We start from the raw sequence: 10349 nt of genomic DNA, 5'->3' as shown, positions 1-10349 counted from the left end.
CGGGCAGAGTTTGAGGCAGGGGCCGTGCTCCGATGGCTGAGTCGGCGCATCGCTGTAGCGCGTGTGCCTACGGCTGCTTTGCACCACGCGATGGGTGGCGTGTGGCACGGCGTGTGGGCACAGCGGCCTTTGACCTCACGTTGTGTGCGGCAGCGAAAAAAAAACGGGCACGCGCCCAAGACGATTTTTTACCCTTTCTCTATGTGTATTCATATGCGTGTGTGCGTGTTTGACCCTCCCCCTCTCCCTCCTCCTCCTCTCCACCCCCACCCCCATCCCCGTCTTCCCGACCGTCGAAGGAGGGAGGCGCGCGCTCTACCCACAAAAGAAAATCAACAAAAAAACCGGAACTGTCCCTCTTGTCTCCACGCGTCTCCGACGCTCGGCGACGCTGTGACGCCCCACATTGTGTGTTTGCTTGTTTGGTCTCATCTACCCTTTTCCCTGCCGCCTTATCTCATTGTGTCCATATGTGTGTGTGGTACTGTTTGGCGTTTTCGTGTCCGTATATATGTGTGCAACTTGTCTGTGTTCGCTCCGCGCTGATCTTTCCTCGATGTTTCCGTCTGCCCCTCTCCCTCTCTGTGTGTGTGTGTGTGTGCTCGACGGCGTCTTGATCTCTCTTGTGTTGCGTGTTTCTCGTTTTCCCCTGCATGGATCTTCTCTTCTAAACCGACGAACCTGTTGAAGCGAAGACAGCGAAAGGCACCAACGACACCACAGCAGGTGAACGCGCCGTCGGAAGTAAAGGCTACGCCACTGCGCCGCTGTAATGTCGCACAGAGATGGGCGGGTGAGGAGAAGAGGGGCGTTTCGCTGTGCACGGGCCTTCACTCCTCAGCCTGCCACTCTCACTCTGTGGGTCTGCCTTTTGCTTCTTCAGCTCCCGATGCTGCTACTGCTGCTCACTGGGGCGCTGTGGAGTCGCCACACGCGCATGCCGCCCCCCCCCCGCCTTCCTGCTCCCTCTTCCTAGGCGATCCCGATGCGCGCGTGGTCCACGGCTCAAAGTAAGAGAAAGTGGGCTGAAGGTTGTTGATGCAATGGCGCTACCGCCCATCGTTACCCTCCACCCATCTGCCCACCCCCGAACGGCCCTGCGATACATCTTCACTCGCTACCCTGAGCTCCTGATTTTGTCCTCCTTCTCTTCTTCTATGTCGAGTTTGTCGCTCGCGGTGCCCTCATCATCCTCACACTCACCAAAACACGCGCAGCTTCTCAAACCCTTCTCGTCCTAGTGGCAGAACCTCTAGCTACGCATTACCCATCATACCCTTCCGCACTTCGCCTGTCTCTACCTCCTGCCATCCCCGATACAGCCGCCGACAGCTCTCTCCGTTCTTTTCAAACTCTTCACGCCTGCCTGCTTTCCTTTCACAGCACTGCCTCCGCCGCAGACACACACAAACGCGTTAAGAGCGCCAGTGAAAGAGGAGGTCTACGTGAGGACGCGTGGGCACGAGAGAGGAAGACAGGGAAAGGCGCGCGGCTATTCGGTTAACGAAGTGTCCCTTTCCCTTTGTTTTGTGTTTTTGTTTCGTCTCCTCTCCGTTCTCGGCTTGCGACAACACTAGTGGAGCGGGAGGAGGGGGAGAGAGGAGGACGAGGAAGAACGCCGCTGTCGCCCTTCCCTCACTGCCGCCTGGCTCATCTCTCTTGCCGCGCTCGGTGCTCTGCGAAACGTCCATTTGCTGCTGCTGCTGTTTTCTTCCCTGCCCCTTTTCCCTACGATCATTCTGCTGCTGGATTGTTGTTGTCGCTTCTCCCACCTCACCCCCACCCCTCCCGTTGTTCGTCTTTGGCCCCGACTACGGGTGTGGGCCCTTTTCTTGTGGCCCGCGCGCGTGTCTGTGCTCCACGCATCGCGGCTCAGTATCCATCCATCCTATATTCCTCCACACACTGCTGCCTCTGGTGCCGTCTACCCCTCACTCGCCACTCTCGTGTTGATCCTTTTTTTTTTCGTTTTCGCTCACACGTTTCTTCGTGCGTGCTTCCGCACTTCGCCTCTGCTCACCGGCAGCGCGTGCTGCTCCTGCTTCTCCCCTCCCTCTTTCTCGACTTTTTGACGGCTTGGACTGTCATAGCGGCAGCGTTGTCGAACTCCCCACACGCACACGCTGCCCATTGCCCACTGCCCACTGCCCACCACCACACTCCGAGTGCGCACAGACGGAGGCAAGGGAAAGTTGATGTATGTACGTGTGCTCACGCTATCTGCGCTGCTTCTTTCACTCGTTGAGGGCACGGCTGCCTCTCTCTCTCTCTCTTGCCTGTGTCTTTTCCTTTTTCTCTCCCCTTCCCCTCTCTTTGTCCTCCCAACCTTCCCTTTACCCATCCGATGTTCTACTCAGGCTGGGAGCTGCTCGCGCCAGCGTTCATGAACGTTGGCGCTCTTTCTGCAGAGCTGCGCCACAGCAACACGACCGCGGACGCCGCCGCAGCATACCTCACTCAGGACCTCTTGCTGGGCAACGACGATACCGATGGATCCGCGTCAGCAACGCCGCAGCGGCAGCACCAGCAGTCGAGCACCGAAGCAGCGGCACACATGTCTGCGTCCCCCGGCGACGGCGACGATGTAGCGCGACACACACCGTCAAGCCCCTCGCCGGCCAACAAAGAGCGTCTCTGCGCGCTGCCACACCGCGCACAGAGGCGGCGCACTCACAGCAACGTGGCAAAGGAGACGGGCTGCGTGCTGCACCTCGCCGCGAGGCCCGCCCTCTCATTCAAAGAGATGGAGCAGCAGCTGCACCGCCGCACGACCGGGTCCTCAGATTGCTTCCATGTAAAGAGCAACGCACCTGCCATATCACAGGCGGCGGTGGTGTTTATGGAGTGTGTCGTCACGTGGCCATCGGTGCAGCAGGCGGCCGACGCCGCCGGCGCCGGTGCCGCAGAACGAAATGCGCATCGTGACAACTCCGCCGTGTCGCCGACGGCTAGCGCTACCAGCAAGCCGACGCTACCGGCGCTGGTGCTGGGGGTCTGCCAGCGATCCCTGGAGTGGTACAGCCTGCCCGGGGAAGCGGAAAACAGCGTTGGCTTCTATGTGGCACAGCGCCTGATCGTCAAGAACGGCTACGAGGACGGGGACGCCGTGAAGCTGCCGGATGACGGGCGCAGCGGGGCTGGTGGCAGTCGCGTGAACTTCGGTGATCACGTCGGTTGCCTTATCGACCTCGTTCGCCACCAGCTCGCCTTCACGGTGAACAAAGACATCGTCTCCACCCTCCCACTCGAGCCTTCACTGGCGGACGGCAGCTATTACTTCGCCATTGGCCTCGCTCGACGCCCACAGCAAGCCACTGACGTAGTGGTGCGATTTTACAGCGGTGCGCAGTGCCTGAGTCAAGACGTGCCTCTCCGAAGGGGTGAGTTGCCCCTGCCTCATCAGCAGCAGAGACAGCTGCCTGTGTTCCCGCTGGCCAAGTACGTGCGCGAGTTGGCACTCCAGTCGGTGGGACGCTGCACCACTTTTATGTCAGGGCAAGAGGGCGAGTCGCACATTCGACGGAGTGCAGCCGCACCCTCGAGTGAGCAGCATTCGGGCGGTGGCTCGACGGTGGCAGCAGCCCATCGCTACACGAAGGGAAAGCGGCCTGATGTGCGCACTGTCAATGCATCCTGCGGCAGACAAATGCCCCTGGCCCCAGAGACACTCCGCGACACGCGCGTCACGGCCGTCCTGCGCGACTACCTCTCCGTTCGTGGCATGACAGGCGCGCTGCAGACGCTGGATGCCGAGCTGCATGAGCTTGCTCCTGCACAGAGTCAGCTGTACGCCACTGCAGCGGGTGCCGCTGGTAGGGGTCCTGCTGGCCCGTCGTCATCGCCACCCTCTGCGCCTGTCTCTGCACGTGCGCACCTTTCACATGTTCTCTGGCGCCCCCCAACGCCAGGCGAAGCGCAGGAAGCGTGGCAGTGTTACGCGGCAGACATGAGTCGCCTTCGTACGGCACTACTGCAAGAGGTGGCCTGTAGTGCCGACGGCGCACCGACTCCGCCCCTCTCCGCGCTTCTCGGCCAGCTGATGTTGTGGCGTCCGTCACTCGCCTACGCCTTCGCCTCCGTATTCGACAGCCATGTGGCGGCCGCGTCAGCGGGCGGCGGTGTTGGGGTGAGTGGCAAACACCCCAGAAGCGGTTCTGGCGCGACGATGCCGCTCTCGCCATACGACTGGGTGAGGCGCGTCGTTCATCCCTCTCTGTTCACATTGAGTATGCTGGGGCTTCGCCAAGACATTCGCTACCTCGTGCAGTCCTATCAGGCGGTGGAGGAGCTGTGGGGCATCCTGCAGACGTATTTGCGCGCGGCGCGTGCGGCGTGTCAGCAGACACACGCGGACCCCCATGGTCATTGCCCGCAGCAGCCGCAGCGGCTTTCCTTCGCAAACGGCAAGGAGGAGGCGTTGCCGGCAGAGCGTGGCACGAACGGCAGCAACAGCAAGCCCGGCACTACGAAGAGCCCTGCTTCTCATCAGGGGATTGCAGGCAAGAGCTCGTTCTGCCACTCTCGCATTTTCTCCAACGCGTCTTTCGCGCCCACGCCCGAGGCGGAGCGGCAGGCGCAAGCCGCCTTTACGTCTTATTTCACGCAACTCGTATGGAACCCGGCACGCGTGCTTCCTTCTCCCATGACGCACATTTGCCGCGCCTCACCGCTCTCTGGTGGTACAGGTGCAGCTGCACGCGCAAGCTCACGTGACGCGCTCGCACCGGCGTCCCTCGATGCGCTGGCGGCGCTGGCCGGCCGCGCAGACGCCGGTATCGTCCCTCACTCCAAGAGGACGCCCTCCGCCCCGTACGGCGGTCGCATCCGCCGCCGTGCGGATGCAGATGTGGATACAGATGCAGATGCAGAGGACTTCCGCGCCTGTGCGGCCGCGTGTGCTGCTTCGGTACGACTAGGCACATCAACTGCAGCTGGCGGCAACGGCAACGCGTCGCAGGAACGGCACCGACAACCGTCGTCGCAACAGCCACAGCCGCAGCAGCGGCCGCTCTACATAGCGCATGTGGAAGAGGCAATTTTGGTCCTCTACCGCGGAGCTGTTGTACCGGCCCCAGCGCCGTCGCGCTCCTCGCAGGTGTGCCTCCTGCAGACGCTGTCAAGTCTTCACACGCATACTGTTAGCACGCTGCGGCAGATGGAGCGGTTCGTGCGGCATGGCGGGGGCAGCACCGGCTTCGCAGATCGCACTGCCCTGGACTCGATCGATCTACTGGACACGCTCCTGCGCACCGTGCAGCATCGCTACCGGCAGCAAGTGTGGCGGCGTCTCGTGCACGCAGTGGAGGACGTCAACCAACAGCTGGAGGGACGGCTGCGGAGTTGGGGAGCTGTGGCGCAGCAGCCGCAGAGGATGCAACCTTCGCTAGCTATGCCATCATCGTCTCAGGTGCCGCCGGTGATTGCAGGGCCGAGACGGTGGCATGCGTGTCTGGACGGCTGGCTTGAGGAAGAAGACGATGCCGAAGACGGTGAAGACATCGATCGCGACGCGGCTGTCCCAGAGGACGACGAGGCCACACAGCGGCGGTCGCCGGTGAGGTCGCTAATGGCCGGCTTTTCGTCCTTCAGAGCAGGCGAGACGCCGACCCATGAGGCACTGGTCGCCAGAAAGGAGGGTGAAGGCGACCAGCCGTCACCGGCGGAGGCCACGCGGCAGATGTCTGCCTTCCCCAGCTACGAGGACCTGACAACGTTTATGCCGTCCCTCCGCTCGCTCTGGCGACGTGTGGAGGCGCGAGCAGCGCTAGAGCCGTCCTTGCACCTCGTCACGGAACTCTTTGTTCAGGAGTTGCGGCGGTCGTTGGACTTGGCTCCCGCGCTGGGGTGGCGCGCGAGGACATCCACAGCGCCGTGTGCTACTCCTAACCCTGGGCCGGCCTCCTCAGCCGCTGTCTCCACAGAGGCCGTCACTTCACCACTGGCGGCCGTGAAGTCAGAGCCGAAAGTGGTGACAGTGAAGCGCCCCTTAAGTGTAGCGTCTGGCCGGAGCAGCGTGAGCTCCAACACCATCAGTGCTCTGCCTCCACGCACGGCGCGGCCATCTGGCATGGGTGGCGCGGAGGATGACGAGGCAGCGGCGCCGGAGGGTGATGAGGCGGAGGCGGTGGCTCGCTGGTTCGCTGAGGAGCTTTACCTCGGTTCCATGTACATGAAGCGTGTTTTCAAGCACATGTCTGGTTGCTGAGGGTACCGTACGGCGTCGGCACTCGCGCACGCAGTGCAAGGAGGGGGACGCGTATCTCGGTGCAGCTATACATACTTCCAGCAGTGCACTGGGTTGCCCTGTCTCTGTGGTGCAGTCTGTGAAGAGCGAAGAGCAAAGGAAGGAGAGGGAGGTGCATCAGCAGCCATGTGCAAGGAGGGTGGACAGGGGCAGCCGGCGCAGCAGGGACGAGGACACAGTACGTTTGGTGGGATGAAGCGTGGCTTCAGGGGGCGAGGCGTCAAGGAGTTGAGATGCGGCAGTCTGTCCTTTAAGTGGGTAGATGGGGGGCGTTCACGGTACGGTGTGCATGTCTGATGTTTGCCCAGGTATGTGTACTCGCGCGTCGGCATACTGTCTCCATCCTCTCGCTCTCCGTTCCCCTGCTCTCTCTCTCCTCTCAGGGACCGGCGAATGGTTGCTGCGGCTGCGGCTGAGGCTCGCATACTCTCGCCCACTCACGTCTTCGCCCCTCCAGTTTTCGCTTTTCTTTGTCTTTGTGTGCTGCACCTCTTCTCGTTGTGTTTGCGTGGTTTCGCATGCGCGTGTGCTGAGTGGCATGGACTGTGATGAGGGTAGCACGACATTGGTGAAGGGGAGGTGGAGGGCGAAAGGGTTGAGCATGTCATGTCAATCGACATCCACAAATACATACACACGCACACACGCAGGCGTGCTCTTACCGCGCACTCATTGCTTCGAGGGTGGGCGTTCGTTCACGCATCTCTCCTCTTTCCTTTTTCTTTTCCTTCGGTGCGTCGCATGCAAGTCTGATGTTGCATCGAAAAGCAAGCAGCGATGGTAGTCAAGGAGGTGCAGGGAGAGGGGGCGGAGGTGTGGTGCTTCACCTCCTCCTCTATTGGACATTACGCAACAGCAAACACGAAAAAAAAACACGAGCAACATGTGGACGCGAGGCTTATGAAGTCCACTGCCGCACACAGTCTCCCTCTCTATCTCGTCTCCATCTGGGCAGAAGTGTGCTTTACTCCGACGTGTATGCGTGTGTGTGCTGGCAGTCTTCTGTCGTACTTCGCAGAGGAGAGCAAGGAAAAGGGGGGAGGAGGGCAGAAAGGGATACTCGTGTGCGCGAGATTCTGCGAGGAAGGGGGAATGGGTACGGCGGCGACTGTCCTGAGACCCCTTCACCCCCACTCTTTCCTTTGCCGTGGATCTCTCCGTCATCAGCGCCTGCCCGCCAACGTCGACATGGCATGTGTCCGTGTTATCTCAGCCGTCGCCTCAACTCCTTCCCTCTCACCTCTCTCGCCCATCCCCCTCCACAATCGTGTTGGCGGGAGGGTTCATGTGACGAGTGGAAACTATTTTGACCGCTCCCTTCCTTTTTCGTATTTCCGTTGTGTGGCCGAAGCGTGATCCACCTGCGCGCACGCACATCACCGCCACTCATCCACCTCGTCGTGTAGTATCCACACACCCAAACGCACGTAAATCCGTAGCGGGAGATACAGACAGCGTCGGCGCCTTCCCTCGCCTCCCCAACCCGACACTTACACGCATTCACGATGTCCGACTCTCATCAGATTTACGCGGTGGCCGGTCACGCACTTCCGCTGCCGCCCAAGCGCACACCGCCTCGCTACAGCACTATCACCCGCTCTGAGGAGCAAGAGTGCCGCATAAGTGTCCGTGCAAACTCTCCCGGTCGCGCCGAGACGCCGCGTGATGGCGAGATAAGTCCCGTCGCTGTAGCCCTGCAGCGCGAATCACAACTCGGATACCGCGGCGAGGCTGCTCATCCTCCGCCAGAGGACTCGAAGCACCTGGCTCCACCCACCTTGCAGAAGTCCAAGGTGCCATCGAGTCGGCTGGCCGGACCGTCAACGCCGCGGCAGCAGTCGCAGAAGTCGACGGAGCTGGAGCTCGACGACCTCAGCAGCTGCTTCTCGTCACACTGCAACAGCGCGCCAGATACCAACGCGAAGATGCACGCGGCAAGCGAGTTCTTGGCTCAGGGCGGCTACGCGACCCCTCCTCATTTGAATATGACCGCCGTCGTACCAGAGGACGGTAGCTCCATCGACAGCCGTCCGTCTCTGAACCGCACCAAATTTGAGGCAGCAGTGGCGGCGGCAGAGGATCAGGATCGCAATGCCGTTCCCGCGAGGCCCATCGAGACGTCTAGGACTCGCCGCAGCCAGGCGCCTGCCAACCACCACAGCACCCCGGCCGCAGCGGCGCCGGCGAGCGGCACCCGCTCTACAGCAACACAGTCCACTTTGTCGCGCTACAACCATTCCAAGGGATGCGGGGCGTACAGCGGCGACCAGCGGCAGCAGGCTGAGAGCACAGACGGAGCTCCTCAGAAGCATCAGCAACAGCAGCCAAGGCCACGAGGCGCACCTGCCACGGAAGCTGCGGCGCACCCAGCAGCCTCGGCGGCGAGCAGCGCGGGCAGCAGCAGGCGAAGAGGTGTGTCATCGCATGAGCGCTCACCAAGCGAGGCAAGCTCCTACCGTCGCGACAAGCATAGCGCCCGCAGCGCACCCGTGTGTTATGTCGAGCAGCACAGCCGCTCCCCGGTCAGAAATAACAGAGCAGCCCTCTTGTCATCCCCAGTGTCGGTCGATCCTCATCTCACCCACGAGTACTCTCAGCAGAAGATGGAGGAGCGCCGAGCGTCGAAGTCGCGTGTGGTGCCCAGCAGTCAGTCAACGGCTGTGGTGGTGGTTTCATCAAACGCGTGGAACAGTATCCGCACTTCCCGCAACGGCGAAGACCCGCTGGAGATGAGCGTCCCTATCGCAGAGCGAGTGAACTTCATGTCCACATTGGCACGGCACCGCGACAGCTCGGCGTCCGTGCCTATGGGGACGCTGGAGGGCACGGAGCTGCTGCCGGGGCTGCCCCAGCTGCAGGGGCACCGAAACGATGACAATGCCGATCGCCCCTACCGCACCATTATCCGCTTCATCGAATATCAGCCCAAGGGGGAGCGACCCGGATTGGAAGAGATACTGGCCAGCTACTCTGGTCGTGAGGACGCGCTGTGTTGCGCCTTGGGTGAAGCGTACGGCGACGACTTTGAGATGCTGAAACTCGGTTGCAGCCACACGCCGGCGGTTCCGCTCTTGGCAGATCGCCCTTCTGCCGACAAGCGCGCCACCGCCTCATAAGCAGAGCTACGTTGTGGCTGTACCTCACAAGCTCCGCGAGTATCCTGTGCACGTTGCGCTGCGGCTGAACAGGGCGCAGCCGCGGGCGAGGGTGGCGTTTCAGCCAGCTAGCCCTGCAGAGCCTCCTCACAGCCGCAGCGGACGGCACATGTGAGGGACCCCGTATCAACACACTAACGGCGGCGATGGCGTGGTTCCGCAGGAGTGGCGGGAAATTGAAGACAAGTACAAGGAATCTTCATCAAAGCCTATGAACGTGTCACGCGATGTCGGAGAGCAGAGGCCGTATGATGACCGCGTTGAAGAGAGCGGTGCCACAGGTGCCTCAACGCCATCTCGACAGAGATACGAGAAGGCTACACACAATGAAGGGGGGGCGTAAACTTCCTTACCCTTGCTCGCGCTCACAGCACTTAGCTTACCACCCCCCCCTCCCATCTCCCTTTCCGGCTGTTGCTCCGGGGACGCACGTCTGGCTGTGTGCGTCGGCGACGCCCCCTGTCTCCGAGCGCGCCCTCCCCCTCCCCCTCCTCCTCTTCCTCTCCTTCCTTTTTGCGACCATTGTTTTCCATCTATATCTATATATATATATGTTTATCTGTATCTCTCCCTCTCTATATTGATGCTTTTTGCATTGCCTCTTTCACTTCCTATTTCCCCTCCCCTTCATGAGCCAGCGACGGTTGCGAGCGAAAGGAGGAACGGAGGGGAAGGGGGTTGAGCACGAGCATGGACAGCAGAGAGAGAGAAGGGTGACTTCTTGGCTTCTTCAGCTGTCGATGCCCCTCCCCCCCTCCCCCGATGACAAGGTGAGGTGGGGGGGGGGCACACCTCACACACACACACACCTCAGTGCGTCGTATCGATATCTTCGGACCCTCTCCTTATGGGGAAGCCGAGCAGCCTCGCCCGCCCCCCCCCACCTCTGTCAATGCACAACCACCTCTGGTGGGTGGCAGGGCCAGGTGCCTGCGGCGTAGGGGGAGGCC

At 61.3% G+C, this 10349-nt stretch overlaps 2 protein-coding genes across 2 annotated transcripts; both read left to right on the top strand.

Moving 5' to 3' along the window:
• Positions 1-2344: 2344 nt before the first annotated feature.
• LDBPK_241940 (hypothetical protein, conserved) lies at positions 2345-6205 on the top strand (the record flags this gene model as incomplete). Its single annotated transcript, XM_003861236.1, has 1 exon — positions 2345-6205. The coding sequence occupies one exon, from the start codon at positions 2345-2347 to the stop codon at positions 6203-6205; it is 3861 nt and encodes a 1286-aa protein (XP_003861284.1).
• Positions 6206-7749: 1544 nt separating this feature from the next.
• Positions 7750-9360, top strand: LDBPK_241930 (hypothetical protein, conserved; the record flags this gene model as incomplete). Its single annotated transcript, XM_003861235.1, has 1 exon — positions 7750-9360. The coding sequence occupies one exon, from the start codon at positions 7750-7752 to the stop codon at positions 9358-9360; it is 1611 nt and encodes a 536-aa protein (XP_003861283.1).
• Positions 9361-10349: the final 989 nt, after the last annotated feature.

Source organism: Leishmania donovani, chromosome 24, assembly GCF_000227135.1.
Source record: "Leishmania donovani BPK282A1 complete genome, chromosome 24".
NCBI classification, from domain to species: Eukaryota; Euglenozoa; class Kinetoplastea; order Trypanosomatida; family Trypanosomatidae; genus Leishmania; species Leishmania donovani.
Note: the sequence above shows the minus strand (reverse complement) of the source record. Positions and strands in the feature narration are given on the sequence as shown.